At 44.8% G+C, this 15,757-nt stretch overlaps 1 protein-coding gene across 1 annotated transcript in view; it reads left to right on the forward strand.

Moving 5' to 3' along the window:
* The window catches only part of MTRFR (mitochondrial translation release factor in rescue), a 141,797-nt gene that overhangs the window by 81,754 nt on the left and 44,286 nt on the right, over positions 1-15,757 (forward strand). Inside the window, exon 2 of the mRNA XM_069619664.1 lies at positions 12,273-12,577. Coding sequence (XP_069475765.1) covers positions 12,305-12,577 — 273 coding nt within the window. The 5' untranslated portion in view covers positions 12,273-12,304. The remainder of the gene's footprint in view (positions 1-12,272; positions 12,578-15,757) is intronic.

A 15,757-nucleotide genomic window follows, 5' to 3' on the forward strand; every position in this document is an offset into this window, starting at 1 on the left:
AGACGAAAAACAACATAACAGTGCAGTAAGAACATATCATTACACGCCGTGTGGAAGAAAAAAACTAGCATATTATAGTTTTGAGGGAGTGTACAGGTGTGGGTATGAGAACAGAATCATTTTAGACAACGGTATCGTGGTCATTGGGTGCCACGAGAGTTAGTTGTCGTTTGTCCAGAGCCAGTTTTTTACCTTGCATCTAAAATTGGAATAGGGTAAGTTGGCTCTCAGTGCAATGGGCAGTGCGTTCCAGGCCTGGGCAGCTTTGACAGGGAAGCTTGCTCTGCCCGCTTTGGAGCGTCTGAATCTAGGGGTTTCGAGCAGGTAGTGGTTAGTAGCCCTAGTATGGTGCCTGGATGATTTTCTAGTCAGTCTGGCTGAGATGTAGGGGGGAGCAGTGTTGTTGAGCCCTTTATGGGTAAGCGATAGTGTCTTGAGCAGGACTCTGTCGCTAATTTTGAGCCAATGGTGGTCTTTCCTAACGTTTGAAATATGTGCTTTGCGGGGTATGTCAAGGGCTGCTCTAAGAGCGTTGTTTTGAAGGATTTGCATTTTATTTATGATGGATTTGTTGGCACCTGCATAGAGGGCATTGCAATAGTCCAGTTTGGACATGACTAATGCATTGGCAAGCATGATGCAGTTGGTTTTAGAGAGGTAAGGTCTACAGGTCCTGATTAATTTGCAGGTGCTAATAGCCTTGCATACCATGGGAGCTGTTATCGCTTGGAGCAATGACCCTTAACCAACTTAAGCTTCGCCCCAGCCCATAAATTGGTAGCAGGTCATCATCCCGCGATAATGATCCCTCCCGCAATCTATAAGGCTATATTAATGGCTACATCACTAACTGGAAACCTTCACACTACATGTGCTGTAACTCCTGTGCTAAGGCATAGGCAGGTGACATTTCATTCCGGACTTGCACCGAAGGATACCTCTGACATACTATTACTTAGATTTCTGATCACGAGCCAGGAGGTCCCTGCCTCTGAAGGGAACTTGGCTGCATCCTTGGAACAAAAAGGGCATCATAGGATCCCTTTATAATCTCCTTGTATTGGAGGCCCATTTCAGGTTCCAAGAGAGGTGGGCACTGGATAGCTTTCTTCCAGCCACTGATTAAAAGTTGTTATTCTTAAGAAATTGACTAAGGAACATCATGCTCCTCTTGCGATACCCATTTATGGGGATCAGGGGTTACCAAGCCAGGCGGCATATTCGCTGCACTCCACTCGTTGTCATAACATTTTACACTCATTGAATTTGCAGCCAACAACTGTTATTCTTTTCCTCTACCTTCTCCATTACCAGTGGAGCTTTTCATGACGGATACGGAATTCACCATCTATACTACTGATCTGCATCACTCAGTTCAAATCATCTCCATCTATGGCCCTCCTGGTCCCACTGGACCATTCTTTGATTATGTTGTGCAACTCCTTGATTCTCTTTAACATCAGCTCATTCTTGTAGGGGACTTTAACCTTCTCTCTCGAACAACTTCTCAGAAATCTGAACTTCAGTCTTTTCTTAGTGACCACTCTCTCCACTCTAATCATAACCTACTTACCCACACACGGGGTGCGGTGGGGCAGAGGTCACATACAAACACATCTCTGACAAATCCATCCCACCAAGTTCCATCGCCCTCATCTGGGGAAAGACTAATATGAGTAAGAGCAGGGGTTTGATGTCCAAGCTGCTTGCTCCTGCTTTCCTAGTGCTGCAACACACAAGGAAGCCATACTGTGACCTGTCAGGAAGGCTAGCCTGATATGTGTGTCTGTCTGTGTGTCTGTCTGAACATGTTAAGCAGTACAGATGTCGAGCCAGAGAGCAACCATGACAGGACAGAAGGACAATGTAGACGAGTACACCATGTTGACTAATAACACATGTTGACCATGAACATGTCGATCCATTTCCGCTGAAAAGGATAGCTTTCTGAGAAGTCGGATGGCGAGTAGGAGACTCAATACCCTGAGGCTGCAGCTGACGGATACTATCATGCTTGAGAAACCGTAGACTAGCCTGTATTGGGCTCTGGTCTAGGAGGGTGGCCCTTGGCTAGAGGCCAGGAATAAGTTCAGCCAGAAAAGCACACAGGAATGAGCGAGAAATCCTGTCCATTCCACTGAGTCCCAAGGGCACGAGGTCTTGCCCTGGTAGGAGAGAGTCTGCATGGCAAGGGACTGGAGGTCTTGCAACTACAGGTTCCTGAGACAACACATCTACTGAAGTCAATTGCACCGCCAAGAAAGAAGCCCGCTGGTGGGCTTTAAACACTCTGTGACTGAGTGAACAGAAATTTTCAGGGTGGACCCTCTTAGCCTTGGGGTCTTGTTGATTAGACTAGGAACTGGCCAATGAATAAGGACACTAGGTCCTCTTAGATGAGACCCTTGCACCAGATGTTTAGTTTTCCATCCTGACACTGTTCTTTTATGTATCCTTCCTGTTTTGTTTCCTCATATCCCTATTGGAGTTCATCCAGCCTTTCCCCATAAGAAAAATGAAATTGTTGAACTGATTCTGGTGTCTGGAGTGTTCAGTGGTAGCAGTGCTGTGACGAAACCTACACAAAGTGTCAACAATAAGAAAACGTGTCCATACAAATGTAAATGAAAAAAGGTTTGCCAATGATGGTACAAGTCCGACCATATGGTGGCAACATTATATGTTTTTTATAAGACGTAATTACAAATAAGCTGTACTTGACTCCTGGATTTAAAAAAGTCAAATGGGTACATGTGTGGTTGTCTTTACCCATGTCGGGCTTTGCAGCTTGTCGCCTTTTGCAGGACAGGCAGACAACGGGAGGTGATCGGGGAGCAGCTGGCAAAAATGAAAAGGGCAATAGAGGAAGAAAAGGCGAGCCCACTGGGAGGTTAGTTGGGATGTGCTGGATACAACTGAAAAGTGGTGCTATAGGCGCATGTGTAAGTAGAATATGGAGGCCGGACCAACTGTATCGCCTGTCTTGAAAGGACATTAGCTATTAACAAAGAAATGGAGGCTCGAAATGTTGAGGTACAGGGTAGGGAAATAGGTAGTAGGAATACCGAGGGGCCCTCTTCCCTTCACGTCCAAATTTAAAAAGGGACATTTTTGCCATTGATTTTTGTACTTCAAGAAAGCACGTCGAGCAAGAGTACGGTTATAAGATCAAGACTGTCGACATTATTGCAGCTCGTGGTTTCCCAAGATGGTCCCACCTCCGGGGCACACCACTTCATTCTAGTTGGCTACATTGCAGACGAATTGTAGCGTGCGTGCGTGCGTGCGTGTGTGTGTGTGATAGTGATATTCTCAGACATGTGCCAATTCCCTCCACCTTGGAGACCCCCAGCAACCTTGCTGGATTTTGAGGACTTGATTTATTTTAACCTGGAGAGAGTGATACCCTTTATCCCACTATCTCATGTATTTTACTGTGCTTTCTGAGCTTTGTGTTTCTTTTGGTTATGGAGCTTGGCAAACTCCCTAGGCATCATCTTTTATATTATGTCGCACAGCACCTTTTATTACAGTGGCACAGGGAAATCGTTCAGATATCCCCAAGGGTTTAAATACCTTCTTTGGGACAAATTGTCTTTACTTACATTTGTACCTTTCTAGACCCAGCACAAACTGCTGGAAGGGTTACCTAGTATCCCCTTTGTCTAACTTCTCATATAACATTTTGATGTTACCCTTTTCTCACTGAATGGCTAGTGGCAGTGGTTTCGTTTTAACTACTGTGGTGTGCATTTACCACGGGTGGCATTCGCAGCTGCAGTAAAGCACCCAAGAGTGCCATTTCTTGTCACAATGGCCCCGGTCTTCTTTTTTTGCCATTTCTTTGTGGCAAGGTCCTTCTTGAGATTTACTCTGCGCGCCAAACCATGTTTGGTCCCATTGTTCGCTTTGCCTTTGGCGGGATTCACGAGTGAAGCCCACTTCTGGCTCCAGGGTGTCTGGGGTAGGCAGAAAGTGCCTGAAACTCCCTGTGCTTAGTCTCCTAGGAGACCCAAATGCACTCTGGTGATTGGCCGGCTAGCTGTCCTGCTGGGTAACTGACAACTAGGCTGGAATGAATGGGAGAGAACTGAATAGAAGGCAAGGCTTTTGGCTTGAAAGGCAGAGTCGACCACTGGACGAAGGAACCGAAGAAGAACTTGAAGAGGATGCCTGCTGCAACTCCTGGACCGTTGGTTTGCCCGGTGAAGCTCTGCTGCTGTGCTGAAACTCCAAATTCCTATCGACAGAGAAGCCCCTGCAAAGACTACTTCTCCCCTTGAGTTGGTGGGACCAATCGACTCCAAAGTAAGCCACCTGGACATCCTTCTCGGAACTGGTTGAATTTCCCCAGAGTTGCTGCTGGAAACCGTATAGCAAGGGAGAGGAACACCAGATTGTGTGCGTTGCTTTTAAGTTGGCCAAGAGCTCCAGGAAGATCCTCCGGACTCCCAGGAAGTAGGACTGACCGAGCCTGAGCCCCCTCAACAGAGTGGAGGACCCCAGAAGCAAGGAAAGTCCATGCCGACAGCCAGGAACTGCAGTGTTGCTATTTGCGCTAGTCGCGAGGAGCTGAAACACCGAAGTGCCACTTGATGGAAAGATTGCTGGTTGCGAGCGGTGACCGTCCCATTGCAGTGCAGGAATCCCCAGAAGTCCTCCCTCTTGTCCCCACGACAGAGGCCCAGGAACGGAGAGCTCTGCAGAGCTGCTCAGGAACAGAAGTCACCTGCTTCACTTTTTCTTCAATATCAAAAGGAAATGTAAAGTCTGAGAGAACTTACCTCTCATTGTATAGTTGCTTGCATCTTCTATCACTCACAAGTCTAATCAGCTTGTGGCCCTACATTTGATTCTTCTTTTCTTCAAAGACTTCTAAAACATTGTGCAAATACTTTTTCTACTTACCTACCACAAGGGCTTCACCCTATGAGACTTTTGCCCATTGACTTTGGTTTAGCCACTTGTACTGAATGACTCTTCTTAGGGGATCCAAAAGTATTTGCCTGCTTAAGAATATTTGAGGTCTCTTGTTCTAATAACCTTTTCCTAACTTCTAAGAGTATTCTAAATGCCAACAGTAAGATATTAATGTCCCCAGCACCCTAGCTATTGAAGTCACCTGAGGTTGTAGGTTGTGTCTGTGGGCCATCCCAAAAGGCTCTCTACTGATTTAGAAACGAAGAGTGTACATTATTGAAGTGTATTTGTGTGTTACTTTTATATTGTTCCCTTCTGAAGAAGGCTTATTTATTTTTATTTATTTACTTGATTTAATCAAATTAATGATTTTTACAAAAGGGAGAAGAAAACATAAATGCAGAAAAAGAAAACGTAAATGCAGAAAGAAAGAAAATCCAATTTTACATCACATTAGTTAGGGAGCCAAAATTGAGCGTCTGTGCTGTGGCGATTGTCCAGGTAGTCCTTTCGCCACTCATTAGCCGGCCCCACCACAGCTCCGCCTCTCTGGTGTGAGAAGCCGATAAATGTGGTAGCAAGTACTTTTCACCAATTGCCTTTGTGCCTGGACAGTTGAGTAACAAATGTCGTATAGTTTCGACCTCATCTGTGTTTATGCAGAAACAGCATTTGCCTGAGTTGCTCTGCCCTCTAACTGCCAAGATCTCCTGAGTTTCCAAAAGGTTTAGGCGAGCTCTCAAGAACAAATTTCTAGCCGGTTTGCTAGGAAATTTGCTCAGATAGTTCCAAACTATGTTTAATTTACTCAGGTGAGGCGGAAGATGGCTAGTTGATTTAGACTTGGCTGTGCCATCCAGAGTCTTCATCCAATCAAGTTCACCCATTTTCTTTTTTCTTTTCTTTTGGGTTTCGAATGAGCTCGTCCTCCGATGAGCGAATTTCCAACAGTTTCATTTTACACAATGTTTCCCAGGATTTTAACACGCTACAACGCATGCCCAGTGTTTCTGAGCGAATTATGTCTAGTAGATGTGAATGTTCCGGGAGCAGCGTTTTCCTGTAGAACATCATGTTTTTTTATCTCTGTTGTGCCTCCTAGGGAAAGTAGGCCTAGCTCTCTGCTGATTAATAGCATAGATGTTGATTTCGGCAAGCCCAAGACAGTTCGCCAAAAGTAGTCTTCTAACTTAGGCCAAAGTTGCGCAGGTGTATGAGGAAGTGCCTCCGCGGCGTAGGTGAGAGAAGGAACCACTTTTGCACGATAGAATCTCATCATCGGCATGAAGGAGAAGCAGCCAAATTTCTTGTCTAACGCACGGGCTTGAGCGGTGAGTTTTTTTGCTTTTTCCACAAGAGTGCATTGCAAGGTTGTGTTGACACTTGAGCAGTCTAGGGTGACTCCCAAGTATTTGAAGTGATGTACCTTTTCAAGGGCAACCCCCTCAAGATACCAGCTCAGCTTTTCATTTGGATGTTTTACTTTTTCCATGACTGAAGGCTTATTCTAACTGACTGATAAATTAATAATTGTTTGTTCAAGAAAGCTTGTGTGTAAGCCTTTATTTGAATACTTGTCACTGAATCTCTGTGACACTCCCCTATAGCTCACATTGACCCCTCGTGAGATGAGCCTGGCTGCTCAACACGCTACCAAAACTGTGTAGTTTGTTTGTTTTATTTTTTTTATATGACGCACTGAACCGGAGGTAACTGGGCGCAAGAGGTACAAGAAAGCTTTAGGATTAGGTTACATAGTACAGAGTGCCAAGGTAGGTATTCACAAAGACAGTGGTCATAGGGATGATACATACAGTATGCAGGGCATACATATACAAACAGAATGTTATCACAGTTAGATAGTCTGGTGCAAGTTGCTGGGTGGGTACAAGCAGTAGAATGAATATCTAGTACATGAGCAGAAAAGGATAAGAGGGCTGCTGCAATAAGATGTCATTAGTTCGCAACCATTTCACAATATTACGTCTGAAACTGAAGTAGGTTTGTTCCTCTCTCAGTGCCAGAGGAAGTGAGTTCCAAGTTTGAGGTGCCTTGACCGGGAAGCTGCTACCACCAGATTTTGCTAAGTTAAATCTGGGTATGTTAAGGCAGAAGAAGTACGAGCTTATACCAAAGGTTGGTTTTCTATACCTGTAGTCAGAGTAGTTGTAGTGCACCGTAAGGGTACTGCATACAAGCTTTGCCTAACGGTATGCACTGAAGACTTTGCATTGTTCAGCAGAGCAGCATGCACCATAAAAGAAACTAGAGCGAGAAACAGCACCAATGATATATATATATATATATATTTGCGTTTGGCAGCATAGCATTATGAAAGAGAAACGCATAACTAAAAGCATCACAGGATGAGCGAGTGCGTTTCCAGGTTACATTTGCAATTAACCTTTTAGGTATGGTAGACTATTCAGAGGGATAGCAACCCCAGAGGGTTGAGGGAGGTAGGTGGGGTGTAAGTTGGTGCCATAAGAAGAGGAAGGTAGAGTGGGGCGGGGGTAGGGTTGGCGGGCAGGTGATTGCCAGGAGAAAAGCTGGTATAACAGTCGTTTGTGGGGCCTGACAGTGGGGAATGGATAAAGGGATGGTGGTTGCAGTTGTGGAAAAGGGGGTGCTGGTAGAGTATCGAGGAGGGTGGATAGGAGTTTGATGTAAGCAAATTCATATCACCACACATCGGTTTTACAGCCTGTTAAATAATTGCATTTAGTTCAACCTGGAGTTGCAAATAGAGAATAAAAGTGAACTCTTAAATACGTGTTAAGGGTGCCTCTTCTGGGTTGCTTCTCCTGACCTGTGACATGCATAGCGAGGGGTGAAATAGCTCGGATAATGGTGTGCCATGAGCAAGCCTTGCTCCTATACCAAAAGGGCCTGCCTGCACCCCTATGGCCTCCTGGGCCTAAGGGCAGTGATAACGTGAACTCCCTGATCCAGAATCCAGTACCAAACTGAGCATACAGCCGGGACCACATTACCCGACCCACGGCTAATCAAAACACCTGATGGGGAGAAAAGGACTGGGTCATTATTCTGTGCTGCTGGAGAAGCTAGGCATTGCACAAGTGCCTGCACTAGGTGCACTGTCATCTGAAGTATGCTGTCCAGGTGCCAGAACAACCTGGTAAATTCCAAAGAGCGAGGCTCTGACCAGAGTTCCTGCTGGATGTTTGACATGAAACCAGCCGGTCTGGGGGGCGAGCAGGAAAAAGACCTGAGGAATGCTGACCGCGAGAAAGCAGGGCATGCGAGAAGATAGCAATAGTCTAAAAGAGAGGCAAGAGCGAGAGCCCACAGACTTGCACCTAGATCCAGTGTGAGAGGAGGGATCAAAGCCTTGAAGCAAGAAGGAGCATGCAATACTACAGTGTGTGAAATCAAGGATAGCAAGACCATAGTCCAAAGACTAAAGCTGCAGCTTAGTGTCTGGAGGTCGGAGCTCAAAGGTGAAGCAGATGCACCTTGAAAGGAAAGAGGAACTCATTACTGTGTGAAAACATGGCCTGCTGGGATTCAGAGTCCTAAATCCCCTGAACGCACTGTCCTTTATCAAGAAACACTGCATCTAGTTAGATTAAACAAGAAGGCAACCATGACCAAGAAGGTGGGCCTACTGCAATCGAGAAGCCAAACCCCGTAAAAACTGTGGGGAAAGACTGAGATCAAAACGCATGTTGTTACTGGGAGGCTACTAACCAAGAACAGTTTGACAACCCAGAGACATCTCGTGCTTGAAACCACCAGTGCCTAACCAGACAACCACAAACAATTGTATAACTATCACCTTTGTCGGTGGGAAGAGAGTAGGGATGCAGATGCCATATCCGAGCAAGTTCGGGGTGGGTTGGGAAGTGTTGCAAGGTGCGAGTGTCATAGGGAGCTATGACAGTGGCTCGCTCCATAGCTTGCTCTTGAAATGGAACATGCAACGTCTCAAGTCTAGTTACTTGTAAGGCAACCTGCATACGTCTCAGTAGGCACTTTTATTTTTTCAGCCTGCTGTAATTTATCTTGTTACAGATCAGAAAAACAACGAGTTAGTTGTGTTTTATGTTTGGTTTGCCTTAACTGTGTGTGTATGCATTGACTGAGGATCTTAGTATGGAATGTTAAGACTCAAGGTCCCTGGAAGTTCCACAGGGTGTCATTTGGGACCTGGAGCTTGAAGGTGTAGGAAACCGGTGGATGTCTTCCTACCCATGAACCTAACTTGCATGTAAATGTACCTGTGTTCCCGATGTACTTACCTGCTATCTCAGAGAAGCTGTGAACCCAGTAAAGTTGTGTGAGTCTCGGAGTAATTAATCACACGAAGACACAACTCCTCATTAGTCTAGCTAAAATGTAAAGCGTTACAAAAATGTAAAATGCACATAGTCCTCATTTTTAGGACATGTCTCTTCTAGTCCTCTTCATGCCTCAAGCTAAGCACCATACAGCACACTTTCAGCACAAGGTATACATTTAAAATTCATAGATATAAGTTTCCTTTTTATTTAATGTCTTCTGCATTCAGAAATGCTGCCTGAAGCTTGGGACCAGGTGCTGCAAACACTCCTGGCCAGGTGCCATAATGGCTGGCTCAGCACGGTTAACGTCTGCACCAATCTCCTGCATTATCTTCCATTTTGTGCAGAGTGTACCAACAATGGTGCCGAGTTGAGTATATGAGTGAAATCTTAGTATTTCATATGAGCACGGCTTATTTGCTGTAGTGGCAAGGGGGCTGATTTGGTAATTGGAATCCCGAGAAATAAGATTATGAAGCTGAGACGTCATTTGGGGATTGACAGGGGGAGCGGCTGCTACCTCTGGCTCCCGCTCTGATACCCCTAGACCTGTCCTTGCAACCCCTGGGCCACTGGACAGCAGTGCCAAGAGCAGATATCTCTATTGCACATGACAATGTGCTTGTAAATGCAGCTCAATGTGCCACAGCTTTTTTTAAATCTGGAATCTAGATCTCAGTAGCTGGAGAAATAACGGGAATGCATGAACAACCATGAAGCTGCCATCACTAACAAGTTGGCAGTTCATTGGTGAAGAATGCCTGAATGATTGGGTTCAGATGCAGGGCTGTCTGTGCAGCTCATACCCAGTACTGTAGCTACAGGAAGGGTATGGGGCTAGGTCTAGCTAGCTGGGAATGGGTAAGAGCAGCCTGCAGTACTCAATGACTGCACAGCATGGACTCAAATCTCATCGGCGTTTCTCTTGTCTGCTTTGCACATCCAGTGGGCCTGTAATGAAGGGTGTGCCCCAGTGGCTTCTGCCACCAATCCTGCCTGAGCACTGTGACCTGACCCAGATCTGCCAGACCTGCTTCACAGGCACACTGTAAATAGACGCAATGTGAGATAATTAATTTACATGAAGTTGCCCTCTGCCTTTGAAGTAAACCATCTGCATTAAGCTACATATAAAGGAGCAAAGAAAATAATAAAATGGGATTTTCTAGGGGTGATGTCATGGAGCTACTGCTGCGGTTTGCAGATTTTTTAAACATTTGTAAATGTAATTACTTTGACCTGCAACACATCCTACCCCTCTATCTCCCATCTAACAAAAACAAACTGTGGCTGGATTGTTTCAAATCATTCATAACCACTGGCACAGCTGTTGATGGACGGCCCTTAGCGACTCGTAGTGAATGGTGGGGTGCCTGTGGGGAAAATGGTTGGTGGATAATCGGGCTCTGGGTCACTGGTTGTAATGGGTTGCTGTGCATTGGCTCAAAGTGCACTATTGAGAAAAAAGCCCTGCATGTATTGTCCAAGTGTAAAAGCATGAAGTGGTACAGCCTCTCATTGTCATGGGATTGGACTTGTCTCGGTCAGTTGCTGTTTCCATTTTGTGGCCAGACACTTGGCAGGCACTGGATGTCTGAACTTTGTACATTCACAGTAATTTGGTGACATGGGCCTATAAACACTGATATTAACGCTACATATGGTCATCCAGACTTGTACGAAATGTATATATATATCATGTTACAGCAGTATCGTAACCATATTTTGTGTACTGAGGAACCATGCGATGTGATGCCACTTCCTGCTTTGTCAAGGGGTGTGAGATCATGTGCCATCACTTGTCTTGATGTCACTTGGGGGTAGGGCCAAATGATATAGCTTCATGCGATGTCGTTGAGGTTAAGGGTCGTGTGATGTCACTTGCGCTACCCATGGCATTTTGGTGAAATGGCGTTCCTGTTATGAAGCTTGTATAGTGAGGGTTTGGGAACTGCATGTACCATTTCAAAGCACCCATAGAGGGGATGATTGTCTGCCCTCTGTGCATGAAATTTTACCACTTTATGGTTAGCAGGCCTCCAATTAAGAGTTTGAAGTTAGGTCTATACTTCTGTTTTTTTGAGGTAGGGAGTCAAAAATGTAATTATTTCCAGTGGGCGGAGGCCTTTTTTAAGGTGATTTTAACTGTTAAAATAGACACTTTTTTGTATCCAAACTGTTTTGCACCGAGTTCCTAACGCAAAAATGAAAGATGCTTTTTTGCATTGGCTTTCCTTTTGATGGCAGGCATTAATAAGCCTGGGCTCCTTCTATATGGCACGGCTCTGCTGGCACCACTCATTCGAACATTGCCTTGGTGCTGTGTGAGTGGCAAGTGGGGGTGGGAGCAGGCTCCCATGTTACGGTTGTTTCTTATACATGTATCTAATATTTGTACTCCCTATTTTTGTTTTTGGGAGTAAGAGATCAGTTTGATATTTATGTGTTGTAGGGTTGACCGTTAAGTTTGATTTCTTTTACAATGGGAGTTTTTTGTCAGTGGTTACAGTTCTAACTGCTTTGATCCATAAGGTGGTAAACGTGATGTAAATGTTTTGGCTAGATTATTTCTATAATACTCTTTCAGATAAAATGGACATTAGGTATATCTTTTAGTGTTTCAGGCATGTGTAAAATAGGGATGTTCTGAAATATTAATGTTTTGACTTGTGGTATGTAGTCTTAGTTGCTTGTATGGTTTGTTTTAAGCCTGATATCAAACCAATTATAAAACATTTGAATTGGGGTGCACATTGGAGTGCCCAATACCCGCAACACGTTCTGTCTGGTACTCTTGCCCCTACTTCCTGGAGACACGTTTTCAAAGTTTGTGGTATGGCAAACCAGTTGTGCAGTGAATGAAGCATGCCCAGTTCCCTCTGCCAGATGAACATGCCATCAGTTGGAGTGACATCATGACCAGATAGAAGTGAACTAAAAGTGAAGGGGGTTAGAAGATGACCAGATAGACGTGAAGGGGGTTAGAAGATATGGTCCAGTGAAAAGGGTTCCTCTTAAATTTTGATTTACATTTGATTTTTCTTCCAGATTTGCAAAAAAGCCTTTTCTTTCAACTCTTCATGAATATATCTTGTTTGTTGAATTGGACCACATTAAAGATCCTGTTTTGGAAGCCATGGTTACCTACACAAGCCCAAGCATTTCTATCCCCCAAACCTACTGTAACATCGTTCCAAGTAGCAGGAAAGAAGACTTCTTATGACCTGCTTCCGGTGGACGAGAAGGATTTACAAGAGCAGTTTGTGCGAGGACACGGGCCTGGAGGCCAGGCCACAAATAAAACCAACAACTGTGTCGTGTTGAAGCATGCACCCTCTGGGATTGTAGTGAAGGTAAGCCTGTCAGTTGGTTCTATATTCCTTATATTTCTCGTTTTAATGTTCTAAATGTCAAAGAAATTGCAACTCGCATAACAAAGTGCATACTTTTTTAGTTTTAGCTTGTCACACGCGAATGGCTTGATTATACTTCGTTGCTAGATGTCACGCTTCCCCATTGGCTGCGTTTATTGTTCAAAAGGGGGTATTAGTTGGATAAATGAAATACCAGTTCAGTTGGTAGCAGAACCCCAAAAAGACTGCCATACATTCTTAAAACCAAGTCTGGAATTAACCATGCTCTTTAGAGCATTGTGATTGCAGGTGCTAGACTCCAGCCACCACTAGAGTTTTCAACTTCTAGCAGTTCAAGTTCGTAGGTTGAAACTACAAAGTCAACTCTGCGTTGAGGGGTGCTGCACCTTACTTGAAAGGGAAGGAATTGATTCCCAACTCTGAAGATAATGGAGCTTGATGCCGGAAGCATGCACAAGACAGTTGGTGGGTATCATTACTTTCCTTTACATTTGTACCGCACAATCACGGGTCCAGTGGCATACGGGTGCAATAAAAAGGTGAGACCTTTAGGCTGTAATAAATAACAGACATGCAATCATAACAGAAGGACGGTCCTTACTAACCAGCGAGGTATTTTTGGAGCCAGTCTCCATACTGTCTAAAGAGGAAGATTTCCAATTTATTTTTTGTTTGTAATACATTAAGTGAGTTCATGCTCCAGGATCTGACGGAATTGAGTTCCGCAGTCTTGGTGCTGCTACAAAGAAAGCACATGTATTCACTTGTGATAGCTTGGCTCTTGGAACCACAAGCAAATCGGTGTTGTCAGATCTAAGATTTTTCACTGAAGGTTTCCTTATTAACCTCTCTGCAACGTGATGTGGGTTAGACCCCTCAAGACATTTGTGGGTTATTATGAGCATCCGAAATTGTATTCTCGCCTCCACAAGTAAGCAATGCAGCCCTTTCCGAGCCTCGGAAATGTGCTCATGCTTTTTTAAACCTTCTATTGCTCTAATGGCACTATTTTGAATCACCTGTAGTCTGGCAATTTCTGCTTTGCCAGTTCCTATCAAAGGACTACTGCAACAATCTATTTTTGACCCTATGATGGCTCTGGCCACTGTCTCACCTCTTTCTGGAGAGGAAAGGGCGAATATGTGCTGGTAATCTGATATAGTAGGATGAAGTGGATCCCAAGCTGCTTACTTGTGCCTTCATATTCAAAGTTTGGTAAAAAGAATACCCAGAGGGTTTTGATCTTTTGTTTGGTTATAATTTTGCATTCTGCTATTCTAAACTCGCAGTACTCGTCACCCAATTTCTGTATCCTGTGGATAGTGCCGATGGCCGTCAGCTCGGTTTTGGCATTATTAATGCACCCCCGCTTTCAAGCATCCAGTCCTGAATTAGACTAGCTCGTTGATAACACGTGTATCTTCCATATAGTTCCGTGTTAAAGGGATAATACATTGCGTGACATCGGCATAATTAGAATAACATATATTCTTGTCCTCCAATATCTGAAAGAGGGGAGCACTGAATGTTTTATATAATGGAGACAGGCACGCTCCCTGTGTAACACCATGAGGCAAGGGAACTGGCTTGGCTTCTGCAACATCACTGCAAACCCTGATGTATCTATTCTCCAGAAACGTTCCTATCCAGGCGATTGCATCCTTGCTGAAGTTTGCCACTTCCTTGAGTCTCTGTAACAATACTGTATGCTCAACCAAATCACGGCAGCGGACAGATCCGGCACCATAGGAAGCATAGTTTGACCATTATTCATGTTTTACATTATGTTGGATTTCAAGTCCAAGAGGGCAGTTTCTGTTCCAAAACCAGGTCTAAACCCTGACTGCCATTTATTAAGAACATTATGCTTGGTCAGATGGTCCAGCATTTGCTCATAGGCCACCCTATCCAAGATCTTAAGTAGGAAGGCTGAGTTTGTGATAGGTCTATAATTAGCTGGAATTCCTGGGTCTAATCCTGCTTTCTTTAGTAGAGGCGATATCCATGCACTCTTTAGGTCTAATGGTACATGACCTTCCTTCAATGAGGTGCTGACGATTTGAGTTGATGGGCTCCGCAGTGATTCGGAGCATGCTTTGACCACTCTGGCTGGATATATGTCACCATTGCATTTGGTGGGCTTCGGCCTACTTAATATGCTGTCGAGTTCAGCCTTAGTGATGGTTCTAAAATTAAACGGGGGTATTACCTGTTTTTTTCTGGAGTCGTGAAGGCACGTCTCTGAACGCTCCCACCAGAGGGAATACAAACCGCTAAGGAGGGGGAGGGCCCAAGTCGATCTTGGAAGGATTACAAGTTTAATCTCACATGCAGATGAGAGCAACAGCAAAGAACTCTGCTGCTAAGAACGTTCTGCCGAAAAGAGGTACATGCAGAAACTTTTAAAGGTACACAGCGTCATAATGACTCAACACCATACAGTAAAAACCTGTACGCCTGATTGGATGGACCCTATACAGGTACTGCCTTTATCCAAATGGGCTGGAAGTTTATTGGTCCCAGTCCGTCCATCTTCCATCACGTGGGTGCTGCGGGGCTCATCTTCTCACGTTTAAGGTCCGAAAACAAATTAATTATACTCCTACTATACAGCTTGTTTATCACTCATACTGTGTACTTGGCAGGCTTTAAGACGGACACACAGGAGGTTCTGGGGCACTCAAAGCTTCACCCACACATTTCACTCACTCCCTCTGCGCCATCCGACTCAAAGGTCACTGCCCTCCAAGCCCTCGGAATACAAATCACACGATTGTCGCTTCAACAATACACCCTGTCCATTCTCTTTGAACATTTCTGGACGACTTGGGGTTGGTGGTCAAAGGGCACCTGGTGTCATGGAATTCGGGGATCTTTTATATGGGCTATAACTCGTGGTCACTCGGGAATGGGCCAGGTCATATTTTGGCTAAAGTGAGAGAACATGCAAACGAGGCGCCAGTCTCTGATTGCGGGCTTGTAGGGCACATTCCTCCTTGGGTGAAAAAACACATCTTTGTAACAATTTCAAGAACAATGAATAGACAGCGTGGCAGGGGGTGCAAACGGTCCACATGGGAGCTCTATCTACTCAAAATAGCGATGCCGCCCGTGCCTTAGGCCACATCATGTGGTTACACTATACATATATTTGCATGG

The sequence above is a fragment of the Ambystoma mexicanum genome, chromosome 10 (assembly GCF_040938575.1).
Source record: "Ambystoma mexicanum isolate Mex_15411 chromosome 10, UKY_AmexF1_1, whole genome shotgun sequence".
NCBI classification, from domain to species: domain Eukaryota; kingdom Metazoa; phylum Chordata; class Amphibia; order Caudata; family Ambystomatidae; genus Ambystoma; species Ambystoma mexicanum.